Raw genomic sequence first — 22,086 nt, forward strand, 5'->3', positions numbered from 1 at the left:
CACTTGATTTATCAAAACATAGAATCACAGCCCTGACTTCCCAGACAAATCAGTTCACAGACCCAAAGCCTCTTGATTGAAGAGAAGGCTGTGTCTCCTTGAGAAAAGAACTTTCCACACCACCAACCATTTATATTATCTTCCTCCTAGGATTTCAGAAATGTACTCGCATCCATTTTCCAAGGGGGTGCTTTACTCTGGCACTTTGGGGAAGAGAAAATAATCCACCTGTTGAGGGTTTCTGCGCATGGACTTTGAACTGCCACTAATTATGGAGATCCAAATGGTTAATGGTCCGCAGGTCAGAACAGGGCATTGTGGAGATCAGGTGAGCAATGTAATTTTGACTCAGGTCTCTCTCACATTGAAATAATTGGTCCTTAGAATCCACCTGTGATATTTCCACAGCTACAAAATGCCTACCTGAAATAAACATCCTTCACAACTGGCAGAATCCACACACTGGTCATCTGGGCCATGGAAGAAAGACTTTATGCAGGGCCAGGACAAGAGAAAGGCAAGTGAAAGGTATTGGGCACGGTATTCAAGGAGAAATATGCACCACTCTAGGAGTGGATGTCTCCTTAAAATTTGTCTCTAGGTGTTCTGCTTGCCTCACTCTAGTCCCTACAGGAAAGGCTCAAAGAGAGCCATTAGAACTGTTTCTATCCAGGAAACAGGTGAACTAAAAATAACATAATTTTATTAGAAGGATTATGGAGATTAATGTCACTATCAAGAATTTGTTAGAGGCAGAAGTGATGATTCCCATCACATTCTGATTCAACTCACCTATGTTGGCCTTTGCAGAAGACAACTGGATCTTAGAAAATGACAGTGGCTTATTGTAAACTTGATCAAGTGGTGACTCCTACTGAAGTTTTTGTTCCCGGTATGGCTTGATTACTGGAGCAGGTCAATATATCTCATGACACTTGCTTATTGATCTTGGGAATACTTTTTCTCTATACAACATTAAAAAGGCCACCAAGCCCTGCTGGTGTGGCTCAGTGATTGAGCATCAACCCATGCACCAAGAGGTTGCCAGTTTGATGCCCAGTCAGGGCACATGCCCAGGTTGTGGGCCAAGTCCCCAGTATGGGACATGCAGGAGGCGGCCAATCAGTGTTCTCTCTCATTGATGTTTTTATCTCTCTCTCCCTTCTTTCTCTCTAAAAAAGAAAACCAATAAATAAAAAAACAAATTAAAAAATAATAAAATAAAAAGGCCACTTAAAGCAGTTCATGTTCAGCTGGCAAGGCTAGCAATATACTTTCACTGTCCTACCTTAGCAGTACCTCAATTCTCCAGCTCTAGGTTGTAATCTAGTCCACAGACACCTTCTACACCTTTCCTTTCACAGAATAACATCTTGGTCCATTACATTTATTTATTTATTTATCTATTTATTTATTTGTTTATTTTGTTGATTTTAGAGAGAAAGGAAGGGAGAGGGAGAGCAAGGCAGAAACATCAGGAGGGAGAACATCAATTGGCCACCTCCTGCATGCTCCCGTTGGGGATTTGGGCCCCAACTTGGGCATGTGCCCTGATCAGGAATCAAACTGGTAACCTCTTGGTGCATGGGTTGATGCTCAACCACTGAGCCACACCAGCCGGGCAGTCCATTACTTTTATATTAACCTGATTTGACCCGATGAGCAAAAAGCAGGTAGTATTCTACATATATTTTTAAAACAATTATGTGACATAGGGTGGGAAATAAATTCCAGAAAAATATTTATTACACATTTAATTTTTATATCTAACCCAATTTCCATTTTTTCTTGTGACGTTTTTGTTAAGTTATCTTTTAGTAGTATATTTCCCACTTATTTTAAATTGCTGATGGAAAGTAGTTCAGAATATAATCTTGATCTCTTTAATATCTATAGAATTATCATTTTCATTGCTCTTAATTCTTCCTGCATTTAGTTCATTTTTAATCTTAAGGAATATATTCAATGTGTATAAAATTCTAGGTGTACAGTTATATGTTTTAACCACGTTAATAATGCCATTCAGCATATTTTAATTTCATCAGTGATGTTGAAAAGTTATATGTCAATCTTACTGTTGCTCCTTTGTAAGTCATTAATCTTTTTCTCTGGCAACTTCCAGCATTTTATCTTGGCTTTTGTTTTCAGTAATTATATTGCAACATCCAAGCAAGATTTTCTTTGTATTTATCTTCTTTATTGTAGGGTCATAGCACATTTTGGGTCTCTGATTTAATATCGTTCATCAGTTTTGAAAACTCTACAGTTATTTTCTTAAATACTCTTTCTGCCCCCATTCTGCTTTTGGAACTCCAATTGACAGATAGAAGAGCTTGATCCATGTTTTATATATCTTTCAAGGACTTTTCACTTTCTTTTTCCCCTTCTTGCTTTAGTCTACCTATCAATTTTTCAGTAAACTAGTATCCTCTTTAGCAGTTTAAAGTATTTTGTTGACCTGGCCAGTGTGGCTCAGTTGTTTGAGCATCATCTCATGCACTGAGAGTTTGCTGGTTCGATTCCTGATCAGGGCACATGCCCAGATTTCGGACTCAGTCTCTAGTAGGAGGTATGCAGGAGGTAACCAATCAAAATGGTGTTTCTCTCTCATCAATATTTCTCTTTCTGTCTCTCTCCCTCTCTAAAATAAATATATATATATATATTTTGTTAATGTATTTCAATTATGTTATTTATAACTTCTAGGATTTATATGATTTTCATATTATTTATATATAACCTTTTACTCCTTGTTTTCTGGTAAAAATTTTCTTCTATTTTGTTAAAAATGTTTGTCATAGTTATTTTAAAGTCGATACATGATAACTCTTAAATCTGTGTCCTGTACGATTCTGGTTGTATTGCCAGAAGCTCTGGATCTAACACTGACCCTATGCTCAAACAGGCATATAGAATGGGGCAAAATTAGGTTTATGGTTGTGAGTACACAAAACACAGAGGTTATTCTTGTACTATTATTCATTAATTAGTGTATTATTTTCCAATCAAACCGCTGTAAACCTACTTTGGCCCTCTCTATATGTAATAGTAGTCAGATATCCTCAAGTAAGAGATTAGTCCTCAGTGTATTTCAATATTTTTTAAGACCAGTATTTTTTATTGGCCGTCACGGATGTGATATAATCCTTTAAGGGCTTCAATAGACAATTTATGGTGTTTACCACTGTCCTTCCTTTCAGAGGTTCTTACACTGAAATTCTCTTTCTCTCGCAATGTCAGACTTCCAACAACCCCACTACATTTTTTATGCTGTTTAGCCACTCTTACTAGGAAGATTATAGATACAGAAATGTTTGCACATTAGAGAGGCAACAAATATACAGTTCACTTCTATGTGCCACTTTTTTTTCTCTATAGAATATTAGGTCATGAAGTCCTATTTGCCTTTGCTCGCTCATAGTCCATTTAGTTACCCTTTATTCCTTGTTATTCTGTGATAACATGGTCCTGAACTTACCCAATAGAACGAACACATCATTGTGAATTAATGCAATGGGTTGGGAAAGTAATTACAAAATGAAACTTAGTAAAAATAGTTGTATTTTTGAGAGGCCCCTGCCAAATTATGTCTCCTTTTTAAGCTGGCACATGGAAACATCTGTTATACAATGTTTTTGTTGACTAGTCCCTTAAAATTAAAATTCGGGGAGGTTAAATTTCTCTTGTTATTTACAATATCTTTGCAATGAGGTTCTACCAGTCATTGCTCTTTGAAGTATTCTTTTCAGCTTTCAGGACACAGATTCGGTTACAATTATTTTACTGACAATGTTAAAATGAAAAGTGTTGACCAATATCATATTAGTGATTGGCAGTACAAACTGTATCTCAAGTTAGAAATCTATTTGAAAAGAAAAACATAGAAAACATTTTTATTATATAGGAATGAGTGAGTCTTACAAATATTAGCTCAGTTAGGTAACCTAAAGTTTATTTCAGTTTCCTTTTCAGTATTTTGTTGTCTTGACATATTTTTATCTTATTCTTGAAGCCCAGAAATCAGCTTTAAAAATGTACAGAAAGAAACAGACAGAAATGCTGAACTTTGTACTGAAGATGCTTTTGATATCCAAGTCATTTCCTGGGTCCAGGAAACAGTGCTATCTATAATTAAAGAAATGATGTCCATCACTCTCTCTGACCTAAAAAGATTTCAGAATTAAATTTAGAAAGATACATTTTAAAAATAATCTGAAATGTTCTGCAAGACAGTTAAAGTGACATTGGTGAAACCTTTCACCAATAGGTCCAATGCATCGAAAGCAGCCCCCTTGATGCCCACATTGAGTTCACCCTTAAAAACAAATACAAACCAAAACAAAAAACTGAAAACTTCATTCATTTGACTTGTATTTCAGTCCAACTTGTAGAAGTGACAGGTTGTTATACTTTGGGTAGAATATATATGTAAATACACTACAAGGGCACTGTAAGAGGAATCATTGTAGAAAAAAAGAAATACTGGTGAGAGAAAGAACTGACTCCCATCCCCCCCCCCCCCCCACACACACACACAACCTGTCTATACTAGTGTTTTGTATTCCTCTTTCTGCTTGGTAAGTTATCTGTAAAAAAGGAAGAGACAGGGAACATGTTTTATATATAGAAGTTATTACTCATACTCTATTTTCTACCAATGTTTATTTAAATGTTGCTGACAAAAGCACTTTATTATTCAGCATACTTATTTGGTGCCTAGTCTATATAATTTCATAATACTATAGATTTTCATTCATCATAGGATCTACTAAAAATTATTGTTACTATATTATTATTGCATTGTTATTATTTCTGGTATAATTGCTGCAAGAAGACGATATGCTTCTTGAAAGTCAAAGCTTTGTTCATGTTATTTTCATCAGTGTGTGGTGTAGTGTTTGCTACAGAGTGAGGATTCAATACCTTTTTTTAAATTGAATACTAAATGACCAAGTTTTATTTAAAACCAAGTCAAACAATTTGCATCTAGCTTATAAAAATACACAAAAAGAGATGGTGAAGCAGTACATGTCTGTGTTACTCTGACAACAGAATTCATCATCATATTAAGCATTATTTAAATAAAAACAATGAAAAAAAGGTTTTTTTACTTTAAAATATTTTTGTAACTATTGAATTTAAATATATGAAGTGTCTTCTTTCACTTAAAAGATAACTTATTTTTTTACTTAAATAATCTGTTGTCATAGTTTAGTTCCCAGAAGAACACAAAAAAAGCTTTTTAAACAAGATAAAATGTTATTTTATAAGTTTTCTTTTTTTAGTTTGAACTTAATGGAATTATGGTTAGATAATGTCTCTATAATACACTTTGGTAAATAATTTGAAATATTTACCAAAATATGCATGTGCTCCATGATTATGTTAAACTTTGTTTATTTTTTTATTTTTTTTTTATTTTTTTATCCTCATCCGAGGACATTTTTCCATTTTTTTGTACAGACAGAGTGGGAGGGAGAGAGAGAGGAAGAGAGAGAGAGAGGGAAACATCGATGTGAAAGGGACACATCAAGTGGCTGCCACCCGCACGACCAACCAGGGCCGGGGACAAACTGCAACCGAGGTACATGCCCTTAGCGGGAACCGAACCCGGGTCTCTACGGACCGCAGGCGGATGCTCTAACTGCTGAGCCAAACCGGCCAGGGCAAACTTTGTTTATTTTCTAATTGATGCGTGTAAGTTTGATATTTGTACTTTAGAATTGCTTAAATTTGGCATCAAATGTTCTGCAAAATTATTATTGTTTTCATTAATAACCTGTTCATCAGGAATGCCATCGGCAAAGGAGACAACTTCAGAGTCAGGATGCTGTAGACTGATGCATGTTTTTAAAAAGTCTTGCTAATTACAAGTAATAGGTCAATTCTTGTTAATAGTGATGGAGTGCTTTTCTTCTTATCTGCTGTTTTTATTAGGTTTATTGTGCTATAATTTTTATACAATATGTGTGATGTACTATAGGTCAGTTTTTCCTCAATAAAGATATTTAAAATAAAAAAACCAACAACAAAAACACAACTTTTCTCCCGTCAGAAGATTTTTACTATTCATTCTTTCACTTAATGCATAGTACTTCACATAGCTCATTTTTCTAGGGCTCTCTCAGATCCAATTCCCATACTTTCATAAAACCAGTCTTTTTCCTATTCCTGAAATTGTAATGCAAATCAATTACCTTGGTTACCTCATTTGATAAGTTCTAGTTTCAGCCAAGTCTCACACTCTAGTTTTCAGCTGCCTTTTCATTTTTGTATTCTAGGGTTTCCCTTACATTGTTATGATCTAAGTCATGCATATCTATAGATGTTTTCAAAAAGATGTGCTATTAAACTTCAATAATTATGCTCTAATAGTTGCAGGTACAGTTCTAGGTACAATATATACAGCAAAAAAAATAAATGTAAGAATTTTAATTTGCATTTCTCTGATGATTAGTGACATTGAGCACCTTTTCACATCTATTGGCCATCTGTATGTCCTCTTTGGAGAGGTGTCTATTCAGGACTTTTACCCATTTACTAATTGAATTATTTCATGTTTTGTTTTGTTTTGTTTTGGTGTTGAGTTTTATAAGTTCTTTATAAATTTTAGACATTAACCCCTTATTAGATGTATCATTGGCAAATATGTTCTCCCATTCAGTGGGATGTGTTTTCATTTTGTTGATGGTTTCCGTTGCTGTGCAAAACTTTAGTTTGATGTCGTCCCACTTGTTTATTTTTTATTGTTTTGTGTCCTTGCCGAAGGAGATATATGAGAAGAAAATATTGCTAAGTGAAATGTCTGAGATTTTACTGCCTGTGTTTTTTTTTCTAGATTTCTATGGGTTTGAATCTAACATTTAAGTATTTAATCCATTTTGAGTATATTCTTGTGTGTGGTGTAAAGAGATGGTCTACTTTCGTTTTTTTGCATGTACCAGTCCCATTTTCCCAACCCCGTTCATTGAATAGACTGACTTTCTTTAGTGCATTGTATGCCTTTGCCTCCTTTGTCACATATTAATGACTATAAAAGTCTGGCTTCCTTATTCTGTTCCATTGATCTATATGTCTGTTTTTAAGATATCACCTCACACTTGTCAGAATGGCTATCATCAATAAATCAACATGCCCTGGCCGGTTTGGCTCAGCGGTTAGAGCATCTGCCTGTGGTCCGGAGAGACCCGGGTTCGGTTCCCGCTAAGGGCATGTACCTCGGTTGCAGTTTGTCCCCGGCCCTGGTTGGTTGTGCGGTGGCAGCCACTCGATGTGTCCCTTTCACATCGATGTTTCCCTCTCTCTCTTCCTCTCTCTCCCTCCCACTCTGTCTGTACAAAAAATGGAAAAATGTCCTCGGGTGAGGATGATAAAAAATAAATAAATAAATAAATCAACAAACAACAAGTGTTGGCAAGGATGTGGAGAAAAGGGAGCTCTCATTCACTGTTAGTGGGAATGCAGATTGGTTCATCCACTGTGGAAAACAGAATGAACTTTCCTCAAAAAATTAAAAATGGAACTGCCTTTGGTCCCGCAATTCCACCTTTGGAAATTTATCCAAAGAAACACCAAACACTAATTTTAAAGAATATATATACCCCTATGTTTATTGCAGCATTATTTTCAACAGCCATGATTTGGAAGCAGCGTAGTGTCCATCAGTAGGTGAGTGGATAAAAAAGCTCTGGTATATTCGCATTATAAAATACTATTCTAATGAAATAGGAAGAACATTTTACATTTTGTGACAGCATGGATGGACCTGGAGAACATTAATCTAAATGAAATAAGCCTATCTGAGAAAGATGAGTACCATGTAATTTCACTCGTGTATGGAATTTAATGAACAAACCGAACTACCAAGCAAACTAGAGACATAGATAGAAAGCAGGCAGACAGCTCTGATAGTGGTGGTGGTGAGGTGCTGGGGGATGTGGAGGGACTGAGCAAAAAATAAAAACATAAAAACAGAGGACACATAAAAAATATACCCAGGCTTAAAAAGCTTGCAATAACTTCTAACTTTCAACAGAAATAAAATAAAACCAATTTCTTACAGTGGCCTACTAAATAAATAAATAAATAAATAAATACATACATACATACATACATACATACATAAAAGAAAAATAAATAAATATAAAGAGTTCTGTCTTGTAATATAAAGAGCTTTATCGATATTGAGTTTTTATCAAGAAAATAAATATGTAATACAATTTTAGAAGTCCGTAGTGCCTTTCCTTTAAAATTAGCTTGAATATGATAAAAGACAATGGCTGTCAGAGGATCAATGTTAGATAGAATTATCAAGAAACACTCGCCTAAAGAATTAATATTAGGAAACAAAATAGAAAAGAGGAAAGGGCCAGGTAAAATATTAATATTGTATGTGTTTACCACTCAGATTCTCCTGTAAGCTCTGAATAACTCCCAGCCTCTTCCAGAGCATCAGGAAATCTTCAGGCCCAATTCCTCTGTGGCTCTTCCTTCCCACAGCGTCTCCCGTTGTTTTGCAGGGTTTAATGTTTATCATTCCTTCACTACATATATTATCTCTACTTCCCTACCTGAACTCTGACTGACACATGGTGCTGGCTTAGGAAAAAGGAAACTTCTGTGGAGGTATGAATATTGATGGTAGTAGGGTTGCTTTTACAAGCTGAACTAAAAACCTATTGCAACTCTCATGACAAGTCCTCATTCCTTCCCACCCTCTTCTTCGTATCTACAGTGTTCCAACCAAAGTTAAATACCATGGCAATCGTCAGGGGAAAATCCCTGACTCATATGTAAAATAGAGATTTATGGTAGGTATTTATTTGAGTGTGGCACAGATATAAATGGAATAAAATGAGAGCTTACTCGTCTCTTCTTACAATACGTAGCACACAAGGTGAGAGTCAACTTTTTAGAAATGAAGACTATTCAGAATTAAGAAAAAGAAAAACCCGCCCTGGCTGGCCTTGCTCAGTGGTTGGAGCATTGGCCTGAGGACCAAAGAATTGCAGGTTCGATTCTGGTCTTCAGTTGCAACTCAGTATCTGGCCCTGGTTGGGATTATGTGGGACACAGCCAGTTCATGTGTCTGTCTCACATCGATGTTTCTCTATCTCTCTCTCTCTCCCTCCCTCTCTCCCACTCTATCTGAAAGATCAATGGAAAAATATCCTCAGGTGAGGATTAAAAAAAAAAAAGGAAAAGGAAAAAAAATGCAATAAGGACTAACAAATGTCACTTGCTAACATCATAAAATAAAGAGGAAATGAGTACTAGGTGAGTTTATTGGCAATTATAGGTGTTAGAGGACTGGGGGGAAGAAACTGTGAACACTGAGTGACCTCTTATCGTCTCTGCTTCTTTTAAACATTCACACAAATGTGAGGCTGGAAATGACAGTAGACTATACTACATATTTAATGTGCAATTTCGTCTATTATATTTTATTTAATCCATAGACCCCCCAAAAATGGTATAAGTATTCTCACACATAGATGAAGAATGTACCTATAAAAATAATACTAAAATAGAAAAAATCTAACCTTAAGAAAGGAACTTATCAAGGCAAGCACAGCAGGGAGGCCATGTAACTAATCTCCCTTTTAAATAAGCAATCCCCAACCAGACAGAGGACTCAATTATTGTATATATTCTCGTTTCTATCTAACAGTATTTTTAGACTTACATTTCATAATCCATTTTTAATATCAAGGGTGGATTAATTTTCGCTCAGTTTGTTTCATAAGGAAGTTTTGCTCAAACATCAAGTTTTTCAGAGTATGTTTTGGCAAAATACATTAATAGAAAATTGTTTTGAGAACTTGAGAGGGAGATGAACAAGAAATATATTTTGGGTCACATTTGAGACCCAGATAGCTTAAAGATGGTCCTCCTGTGCATTTATTAAATATTCACATGCATGCAATACACAAAAACAAAATTAATTTTTTTGTGCCAACAAGAAGAATGCATGGATTCACATAATAGCTTTAGTTACACAATAGTTTCCTTATGACAATAATTTCATAACTTTATGATTCATTGATTTCATTAAAGGTTAATAGAATAAAGCTTAGGCCTCATAGTAAAATAGATGCATTCTGGGGTTCTCAAAGAGCACGGCCACTGGTCAAGATAGAGCTCAGAGCTTGCTGAGACCAATCTCATCTTCTCCGGCCCGAAATCAACAACATGACTCACATTCGTTCAGTGCCACTGTCCTTTCATGCCAGAGAAGTAAAATTCTGAAGGTTAATGGTGTTCTCGGTCAGCCTTCATGTGGAAACACAAACCAGATCGATATATCTCCTTGAACAGTGTAATGTTCTCTAATCTTTCAATAAAAGCAAACCAAAGTTTATATGATGCCATTGTACTGTCTGTATGGAGGCAACGTCTCTGCCCACCAAGGGACGCCACTGGGACTTGGGCAGATGGTATGCACAGCTGGGAGAATGGGCAGTGTTTGGTCCCTGGCTATTTGCTCCACTCAACTTCTCTCTCACCCGACTCTGGATTTTCTTTTTTTGTTCATTTTGTTTTGTTCATGTGTTCCATACAGGTCCAGTAGTCATTCCCCAAGGTGTTTTGTCTGTGGGAAGAGTGAAGTGTAAAAGTATGTCATTTGGTTCTTTCCTAAACCTTACTTAATATCAGGAAATACTCATGCAGAGGATCGTTATTAGCAAAAGATTGCAGTTTTTCATGTGGAGTCACTGTTGACATTCATAGCCGATAACTTCCTCTGTAGGCAAATAAAAAGAATGCAAGCATGCTACAGAGTTGCTAAATATTATTGATCATGATCTATTAATATTTTTTACAGTTATAACTTAAGGAAGCTTTATAAAACTCTAAGCCACCCTTCACTGTGTGCGAAAAAAAATGGCATTATAAAATCAATTTTATGAAAAAGCTACAGCTGCAATGTCAAATTGTTATTGGTGAAAGTGAGGTATCCTTTTCCATTGAATGTGAGGGTGGGGTCCTTACAACATCGTGAGAAAAAAAATTTTCTGAGATTTACGCGGGAAGATGAATGATTTTCATTTGTGTGGAATTACCTCCTTGGGTTTCAAAAGTCCCATTTCCCTTAATCCAGTTCTGGAAGAAGTGCAGCTGGGGATTGACTCAGTAGAACTAGAAGCAAAGCCAGTGTCCAGAGTTTCCATTTCATGTTGAAATCAAGTCCAGTTTAGAATTAGGCTAGTTGCAGTCCACTAGTCCATTGCGTGGGTGGATCCACATGGCTGTGAGCCACGTGGGCGAATATAGGAGCATGACAGCCACACACAGCAAATTCCTTTGTTTAGGAAATTAAATGTCTCAAACCTTCCTGCACTTCCAGTAGCCATGACTACTCTGGCCAGTGACCTATGTGACTGACAGGCAAATACCTTCCCTGTTTCACCCAGACTTGACTGGGTATGTGTCTATTCGTCCCCTGTCCAGTCCCCTCTCCAGAAATTTGTGGGGAATAGACTGGTGGTTCCCTGGGGAGAGTTAAATTGCAGCTTCCTGGCTGCACCAATGGCGCGCCCATAATATTAGGCCTTCCCTTGGCTCCTTTGCTGTTATTAATCACTGGGTTAGTTGCAACCATATAAAAATTAACTAAAGAACATGGATAAATTGTCTCACCACTAGATGTGTTTGTTTATTTGATGTGAGACCACAGTCAATTTGCGGAACTAATTTGAAATTTAGTTTTCTCAAAAGTAAAATAGAGACAGGTAATACCAAACCTTAATTTCTCTGATGATTAAATAAAAATGATAAAATTGGGAGATCATTTAAATGTGTAATATGAGTGAGTTTAAACAATTTCTTTATGCTCACACAGTAAATGGTCTGACTAAGATCAGAAACCAGTGTCTTCAGAACCAGGCTTATTCCATTAGGTCAGACTTGCTACGTAAGAAGTCACAGAGAAATCGGTCATGGCAAGAAGAAGTGTTGTGTGTGTGTGTGTGTGTGTGTGTGTGTGTTCTTTCCAATTAATGTTAAATGCAGGGTTTAGGAGAATTTAGACTTATTTTCTCTTATTTACTTCTCTCTTCATGTACTTTGCATGTCTAGCACATCCCCACAGAGCTGTTCTGAGTGTAGAACTGAGCCATAGGAGTCTTTGATTATGTAAATGAAACATCCCATCTAAACAGCTCCATGTAGAGAGAAAACGGCAAGAAATACATCCAGACATGAATTCAGCTAATAAAGCCTATGGGGAGTTCTGCTTATAGTTTTCTCTCATAAGGAGCTGAGAAATCTTTCATCTGATGTGGAATATGATGATTTTGCTGTGAATGAATTTCTCTCACTTTCAGACTTAATGGTGTGTGTGTGCATGCATGTATGTACTTTGTGTGCACATGGCACATGGCCATTGGAGCTTAAATAGCTGTGATCATATAAGAAAGAAAAGAAAATTGAGAAAGTAAGTCTCATTAAAATGAGATATGTAGGTCTTTGTTATATAGTCTAACTATCCTGATCAGTTATTGCACGTTTTATAATACAGAAATTGTAGCAGAATATATTTCTACTCCTTAACAGTTACTATAGCTAAAGTAGCCATATATTTTTTTCTAGGATACATATATGTAAAATGCTTTAAATTATGTATGGTAATACTACAAATATAAGACTTGTTACATACATTGATTTATCACATTGAAAATCTAATTAGTAGGTAATAATAAAAGTTAAACAATACAGAATATGACTAATAACAGCTTAAAAGTTTCAGATGCATTACCATATATAATGGTAATTCCAAAACCGTAGCAAACATAGTGTCACACATGTTTGTCATGATTATCTTTTTGCCAGGTAAACCATAATAATGAATCAAAGTATCCAAAAAATTAGTCAATTTTACCTCGATGTGTAATATATCTATGCGAAAGTGCTGGGAGAGGTGCATTAAAAATAGAATCACCAAGTGGATGTGCCTTGCATTCTGCCTTCGTGTCATTGTGTTGCTCCTCGCCATGGTGCACTGCCCCGTTGTTGTCAGTCTCATTCTCGCTTCTATGTCCTTTAAAACTAAATTAAAATATTCATTTGCTAGGTTTTAGACTTGCTGCTGTCTTTCCCGTGTTTACTTGTTTCCCCAAACAGTTGTATTACAAAGTATTTTAAGACATAATGCATCTTGCAGAGAAGAAAAACAACTCACATCTGTCTACCATACTCTATTACATTTAACCACCATTAATCTACCATGAACGTAAACATTTCTTCTAGAAATTCTGGCCAAACAGCTGTTCTTTTCATGCTTCACATAAAATAATATGAAATATCACAAAACCAAATAGTTTCCTGGACTTGGCTTTTCATTTAAATCATAATGCTTTAATGGCAGGACTTATCTGACATTTTGACACACTTTTAATAGCCCCCCCATGTTTTGTTTTTGTTTTTTTTTTAACCTTATAAATGTAAACAAATTGAATAAGATAAGTAAAAATAAGTGTGTACATGAAGGTGAACATATCTTAATTCCCCCTTCCCCACCAAAGGGCTTTATGCACAGAGAAGGCTCAGTGCATTTTTGATAATGATTTTCCCTATTTGGGCCCGAGAGTGTGTCCTTTGAATACCCAGATGACATACATACACTTCTCTAGAGAGAACAAATGTGTATACATTACTGTATTTTCTGGAGTGAGAGATACAAATGTGAACCATTTCCTTCAGAGATTAGAAGAAACAAGGAATAAACACATACAACTTTTGAGAAAAATTCCTGAATAATTATATATCTATGATTAAAATTCAAATGAGCATGAAGATAAGTGCTTGAGTTCTAGAACAGAAAAACCAGTATGAGGTGGAGTGCTTAAAAAGAAATGTTTTGCCCTGGCTGGTGTGCCTCAATAGTAAGAGGGTTGTCCTGCACACTGAAGTGTCAATCAAGATCTGGGTTTGAATCCCAGTCAGGACACATACCCAGGTTGCAGGTTCAAATGTATAAATGACTGATTTTCAATGTTTCTCTCTCTCTCGCTCTCCCTCCCCTCTCTGGAATCAATAAAAAATATATCACAGGGTGAGGATTTAAAAAAAAAAAAATAATAATAATAATAAAAACAAAGGAATGGTTTTTCTTTTTGCTCTCCCAACAGGTGAAGATGTGTTCTTTCAGAACAGACTGATAACACCATTTAGAGCAGCAATTCTCAACCTTTAAGTCACGACCACTTTGAGGGTCAAATGACCCTTTCACAGGGGTCGCATATGACCATCGAAAACACATATTTCTGATGGTCTTAGGAACTGACACCATGCCTCTATCCATCTCCAGGCAGGTCCACCCACATGCAGATATGCCCACATACAGATACACCCACATACGAGTGCCTGGCATGATGACATCATCGCGCCAACCCCATCATATAAACCCCGTACAAATACAGGTTCATGTGACAGGGTTGGCGCCATAATGTACACATATGTGGAGAGCAGCTACTGTGCCGAAAGCAGCTATTCTGTTAAAAGCAGCTACTGTGTTGAAAGAAGCAGTATTGGAGGTAAAATGATACTTCATGAATTATAATTACTGGGTAAATGTAAAATCACATACTGTAAAATCATCAACTACTGCAAAAAAAAAATATCTGTACCATGGGAACTTAATCTGGATGATGGTCAGTCTTTTTATATTCAGCTGTGGTTGATGTGAATACTGCCCCCTTGTGATAGTAACAGGTATGTAAAAAAAAAAAAATCAGAGAATGGTAAATCATAGGAAACTTTAATAAACTGTATTGACTAAACTATGCCATGTGTCATCTTTTGTATTATTAAAGCAATTGTTATATATTATTTTCATTAGCAAACCATCTTATGACAATGGATTGTGTAGAGAAGAACCTTAAGAAAAGAAAATATAGTGAGGATTTTTTACAGTATGGCTTTGCCTCAATAATTACAGCAGGAATTGAGAAACTGCAATGTGTTATTTGTTGTGAAGTTCTATCAACTGAATCTATGAAGCCGAACAAACTAAAACACCATTTTGATAGCAAGCATACAAGCTTTGCCGGCAAGGATATCAACTATTTTAGAAGCAAAGCTGATGGACTCAAGAAAGCCAGACTTGCACAGGTGGCAAGTACCACAAACAAAACATAGCAGCCATTGAAGCTTCATATTTGGTGGCGCTCAGAATCACCAGAGCTATGAAACCTCACACCATTGCTGAGGATTTACTGTTGCCAGTGGCCAAAGACATTCTTTGAATTATGATCAGAGACAAATTTGTTACGAAATTGAGTGCAATTTCCTTATCTAAAGACACTGTCTGCAGAAGAATAGATGACATGTCTGCTGATATTCTTGATCAGGTAATCCCGGAAATTAAATCTGCTCCCCTTTCAATATTTATCACCCAGCTTGATGAATCCACAGACATTGCAAACTGTTCAGAGTTACTGGTTTAAGTGAGGTATATTAATGATGGTGACATTAAAGATGAATTTCTTTTTTGCAAACCTCTTGAAATGACAACTACTGCACATGATGTATTTGACACAGTTGATTCATTTCTGAAAGAGCATAAGATCTCTTGGGGAAAGATTTGTGGTGTTCACACAGATGATGCTCCAGCTATGCTAGGATGTTGATCTGGATTTCAACGTTTGGTACTGAATGAGTCACCAAAAGTTGTTGGAACTCACTTTATGATTCATCAGCAAATATTAGCAACAAAGACACTGCCACAAGAGTTACAAGAAGTAATGAAAAGTGTCATAAGCTCTGTCAATTTTGTAAAGGCAAGCACTTTAAATAGTCGACTGTTTTTCAACTGTGCAACAAGTTGGATGCGCCGAACAATGCCCTGCTATTTTACACTGAAGTGAGATGGTTGTCAACAGGAAGAGTTTTAAAACATGTTTTTGAGCTTTGTGATGAACTCAAAATGTTTTTTAATCTGAAAGCAAGGCCAAGTTTGAAGCACTTTTCAGTGATAAAAGTGAACTGCAGAAAATAGCTTACTTGGTTGACATCTTTGCCATCTTATTGAATGAGTTACATTGATCACTGCAAGGACCAAATGCAACGTGCCTCAATTTGTCTGAAAAAAATTCAATCATTCCAAACGAAACTTCAACTTTGGCAAAAAAAAAAAAATGGATAAAAATAAAATTTACAGAGAGCTCTGAGCTCTTCAACATGTGAGGACACAAGGAGAAGAGAGCCATCCGCAAGCCAAGAAGCAGGCCCTCACCAGACAGCACATCTGCCAGCACCTCGACCTTGGACTTCCCAGCCTCCAGAACTGCTTCAAGAAGCATATCTGGAAAAAGACCACCTTTCAGATGTGAAAATGGCGGTGGAGTGAATGGTAGCTACACAGACAATCTCCCAGGATCAAACGGGAATTACAACAAAAATAAAGACAAATCGTCAGAAAAAAGCAACAGAAAAGCAGCAGGACAGGACCAAATAACCAGAGACACCAATAGGATCTGCAGAGGCGCGAGAGGGTGGCAGGCTGAAAGCTCACGGACAGCAGCAGTTTTGGCTGTGAGCGGGGCCCTCAGGGATAAAAGACCAAGCCTGCTCTACAGTGCAGAGAGCTGGGTCAGAACACTGGACTGGTGATAGCCATTCACCTGGGGCTCTGGCAGAGGGAGGGCAGACTGAACTAGAATTCTGTGGGGATAGCTGGGAATTAGAGGGCACTCAGAGTTTTTGCTGAGTTGCGGCCACAAAGAACAGTGGCCAACTTGCTTCTTCACAGAGCTGTGAGGAAAAGCAGCAACCCCTTCCTCGGAAATTCAGCCTGTTCCAGGTGAGGCAAAGAAATGCAAATTGAGGCTCATTAACAACCAGGATCTATCCCGTTCTCTGGAAATCCTCTTACACAGAACACCAGGGCTATATTCCAAGACCCTGAGTAACTGAGACTAATGGCCTTCAGACATAAAGCTAGAGGATAACTGAACCTTTCCTGGGCTTGAAAATCTACCCAGGAAAATAAGACTTGACAGTGGTGTTTAACGTGAGTCCTCCCATATTCATCCAAACCCAGTAGAGGGAGCCACAAACAGCAGGACACCAATACCCACAGGGAAAATTTGGCAGGCTCCAAAACCCACTGAAATAGCCAAAATGGTGAAATAAAGAAACACATCCCAAAAGAAAGAACAAGAGAACTCTATTGAAGATAAGATCAATAAATGCAGCTAAGCAAATTATCAGACATAGAGTTCAGAGCCATGATCTTGATGAAGATCAACAGCATGAGTAAGGACATTAACCCCATGAGTAAAGATATAGAAACACTGAAAACCAACCAAGTGGAAATAAAAAATGACATAGCAGAAATATAGAACTCATTGGAAGGACTAACCAGTGGAGTAGAGGAAGCTGAGGATTAGATCAGTGAATTAGAAGACAGGGTAGAAAAAATCAACCAATCAGAAAACCAAAAGGAAAAAACCGGGAGATAGCTTAAGAGAACTGTGGCACTACTGGAAACATCATAGAAGTCCCAAAAGAGGAAGAAAATGGGCAAGGGTTAGAGAATATATTTGAAGAAATAGTGACAGAAACTTTCCTAACATGGTGAAGGAAGAAGGCATTCAAGTACAAAAAACACAGAGAGCCCAAGTAAGAAGAACCCAAAACAAGCCCACAGCAAGACACATAGTAATTAAAATGCCAAAAATTAAAGACAAAGAGAGAATCCTAAAGGCAGCAAGAGAAAAGCAACCTACAAAGGAACCCCCATAAGCTGACTTCTCAACAGAAACACTACAAGCCAGAAGGGAATGGCAAGAAGTAATCAAGGTTGTGAAAAACAATGATCTGAATCCAAGACTACTCCATCCAGCAAGGCTATCATTCAAAATAGAAGGTCAAATAAAGAGCTTCCCAGACAAAAAAAGGCTAAGGGAATATATTAGCACCAAACCAGCACTGCAAGATATGTTAAAAAGAGAGCTGTAATTAGTAGAAGAAATAGGAACAAAAATAGAACCACACTAAACAAAAATGGCAAAAAATAAGTACATATCAATAATCACCTTAAATGTAAATGAACTGAATGCTTTGATAAAAAGACACAGAGTAGCTGATTGGATAAGAAAGCATGACTTACATATATGTTGTTAACAAGAGACCCACCTCACAACAAAAGACTCACATAGGTTGAAAGTGAAGTGATGGGAAAAAATCTTCTAAGCAAACGGAAAGGAATAAAGGCTGGGGTAGCATTACTCATATCTGATAAAGTAGATTTCAAAATGAAGGCCATAACTAGAGACAAAGAATGCCACTACATAATATTGAAAGGATCTATCCAACAGGAAGATATAACCTTGGCAAACATAAATACATGCAATATAGGAACACCAAAATATATTAAAAATCTTCTGGAGGACTTTAAAGGAGAGATCAACAGCAATACAATCATAGCAGGGGACTTCAACACCCCACTGACATCACTGGATAGATCGTCTAGACAAAAAATTAACAAAGAAACACAGACTCTAAATGAAGTGCTAGATGTTGGAGGCTTTAAGGTAGCTTTAATTTCTCTGTGTATTGGGAGCTCCCCCTTTACTACTGGAGTCAGACTTTTTGTGACAGACGGCTGTGGACTTGAAGTCACAAACAAAACATTATGAAAACTGAACTTCCTCAGGGAGGGACATTTTGCCACGGTTTACAAGGCCAGCGACAAGAACACCAACCAAATTGTCACCATTGAAAATCTAAAACTTGGACATAGATCAGAAGCAAGGTATGGTATAAATAGAACCACCTTAAGAGAGATAAAATTATTACAGGAGCTAAGTCATTCAAATATAATTGGTCTCCTTGATGCTGTTGGACATAAATTTAATATTAGCCTTGTCTTTGATTTTATTGAAACTGATCTAGAGGTTATAATAAAGGATAATAGTTTAGTCCTGACACAATCACACATCAGAGCCTACATGTTGATTACTCTTCAAAGGTTAGAATATTTACATCAACACTGGATTCTACATAGGGATCTGAAACCAAACAACCTGTTGCTAGATGAAAATGGAGTTTTAAAGCTGGCAGATTTTGGCCTGGTCAAACCATTTGGAAGCCCCAATAGAGCTTATACACATCAGGTTGTAACCAGGTGGTATCAGGCCCCTGAGTTACTATTTGGTGCCAGAATGTATGGCGCAGGTGTGGACATGTGGGCTATTGGCTGTGTATTAGCAGAGTTGCTTCTAATGGTTCCTTTCTTGCTGGGAGATTCAGACCTTGACGAACTAACAAGAATATTTGAAACTTTGCTCACCCCAGCTGAGGAACAGTGGCCTGACATGTGCAGTCTTACTGATTTCGTGACATTTAAGAGTTTCCCTGGAATCCCATTACAACACATCATTGCCACAGGAGCTGACTTGCTAGCTCTCATACAAGGCTTATTCTTATTTAATTCGTGTACTCAAATTACAGCCATGCGGGCTTTGAAAACTAAGTATTTCAGTAATCGGCCAGGGCCAACACTTGGATGTCAGCTGCCAAGACCAAGCGGTCCAGTGGAAACATTAAAGGAGCAAAGTAATCCATCTCTGGCACCAAAATGGAAGAGAACAGAGGCCTTGGAGCAAGGAGGATTACCCAAGAAGCTAATTTTTTTAGTTACAGATAACACTAGACAGTATTTTACTACTGAAGGTAATAGTCAAAAAGGCAACTGACAGAAAAAGAGTGACCATTAAATAAATGCTATAGAAAAAATTGTAAATATTCTACACATGTAAAATATGTAAAACTGAATTATTTTTATGAAACATATTTAAAAAAACAAAACACAAAAACAAATAAATGATAATGCTAGATATTATTTTAAAAGGATGCCACATATTTAATTATCATAATGCTAATTAAGATTGGATAGAGCATTCAACAAAGTTTCACACATATAAGTAAATGAATTCTCTGATATTTATAGACTATATTATACAACAAATAAAAATCAATCTCATTTTAACATCATACCATTTTTGCATAAAATTAAAATGAGAGGAGAAATCTAGTTATAGGTCCTCAGCATACAATTCTTTAAAATTTTATATTCAGATAACCTACAAAAACAATTATCATAACACGATATTTATATTTTGTTGTTTATTGTTTATGAATGGAATTATGAATCAATGAGGCTATTTTCCTCTAAATGTACACACTAAACATTTAATCAATTTAAAAACCTAATCCATTCACTTTATACTATAATGATTCCTTAGATGTACAGAGATTAAAATAGTGAAACAGTTCTTGTCAACATTATGAAACCATATGGTATTTAAGTGCTCACTAAGATAGTTCACCTCACTGACAGCTCAACAACAACAAAATCAGCAGTAACTTGCATCCTGGAGATAAACACTTCGGTACGTTGACAAAATAACAGAGCTAGTAGGATATTGCTTCTTCACTGTCCCAATATACCAAGAAATATGTCCTTTATGGAATTCATCAAGAGTTAGATTAGCATTATTTGTGCTCTTCAAAGATGAAGATGTATTATAGGATATAAAATTTTGTAATTTTTCCTAAACTAAAAAATAAAATAGTTGCCAATATATTTTCTGACTATGGTAATGCATGTAGACAGTTTTCCTCATTTCATTTGAATCTGCCTTCGATATGTACTATTAGCATAATTATTGTGCTTTCCTTTCTTTTGCCTAATAATGAGTTTAAACATTACGCATTCTTAAATATACAAACAAAAAAGTCTATTCCCTTTACACACAAAGACACATACTATTATTACATTTTTTTAAATTTGTTATTCTCCTAAATAGTCTATACTTGTTGTGTCTCCTCTTCAATGGAACATTCACTACTCAAATTATACCAATATTCCATCTATACCAGAACACTAAACAATTTATCTGCTAAATATCTATAGAAATTCTTTGATCAAATGAGTAATTATATTATTTTTATCTTACTTGTTTACTGTACTATTTAAAACAATTGACAGTTATCTTCTCATAACTCTTTCCACTCCTTATTTCAGAAAACATCTTTGGCTATTTCTTCTGTAGTAATGACAAATTCCATACAGACTTTGCCAAGTCCTGTATTTTTGTTTTAGTTTTTTATTGTCCCCTAAAATTCTATAGTTTAAATTAATTCTTGGTTACCTCTTTGTCTTCATAATTTTTTTTTTCATGTTACTACTTATGTGGTATCAATTTCTTAGTTTAGTTTATATCTCCTCAGAGATTCAGTCTATAATGGTACTAAGTGTTCTTAAGTTAACTGCTTATTATTTATTTTGTCTAATTGGTTGTCAAACTGAGTAAGTTACATAGTAATAGTAATTCTACCCATAAGTCCCATAATATCTGGTGTTTTTTTTCACTGTTTTCATCCACCTGCACCAATAAAAAAGCAATTAATCATAATTGAATTCTTTATTTTTGACTTTCCATACAGTAAATTATTTCCTCCCTCGTAACACCATTAATTTAGATCTTTATTCTGACACACTTAGATTATTAGAGTAGCCGCTCTCATTTCTCTCCATTTCCTTTCATCTCAAAGGCATCCTCCACAAAACTTTATAAATTACAGTCTACCCATGTCATTACCTTGGTTAAATGCAAGTTTTTTCATTAAAGTCTAGCCAATAAACACTGAACTTTTCATCATACTGTAACAGAAGATTTATCATTTGTCTTTGTGTGACTTGCCAGCCTTATACCACTCACCTCTAGTAATTCTGAACTAAGTACATTTCCATGATACCCTTATGCTGAGTCATGCTTCCCGTACCTGTCCACTAACGGAATCTTCTTTGCTTTTTCTCTTCATAAAGCAGATCAAGGATAATCTATTCAGTGAGGAATTCTTTAAGCTTCCTCATCAGATGAACCACTACATCCTCTGTGTGAACACCATACTGCATATATTCTTAGTTATCACATTATATTGCAATTTTTATATGGATGTATGTTTAATCAGTTAGACTTTTGCAACTTAAAGACAAGTGATCCTGTAGATTGTATGTGAGTTTATTCCGCACACGGATGGACTCACACAAAGGTTAACAAGGTTATTCTGCACACA

The 22,086-nt window shown here is 36.2% G+C and overlaps 1 protein-coding gene across 1 annotated transcript; it reads left to right on the top strand.

Moving 5' to 3' along the window:
- Window positions 1-247: 247 nt before the first annotated feature.
- On the top strand, window positions 248-19,700 carry LOC118622352 (cyclin-dependent kinase 7-like). Its single transcript, XM_036249787.1, is given in 4 exon segments — window positions 248-328; window positions 18,604-18,637; window positions 18,640-18,726; window positions 18,898-19,700. Coding segments are annotated over 4 exon segments (1,005 nt in total).
- The last annotated feature ends 2,386 nt before the right edge of the window (window positions 19,701-22,086 follow it).

Source organism: Molossus molossus, unplaced genomic scaffold, assembly GCF_014108415.1.
Source record: "Molossus molossus isolate mMolMol1 unplaced genomic scaffold, mMolMol1.p scaffold_m16_p_9, whole genome shotgun sequence".
Classification (NCBI taxonomy): domain Eukaryota; kingdom Metazoa; phylum Chordata; class Mammalia; order Chiroptera; family Molossidae; genus Molossus; species Molossus molossus.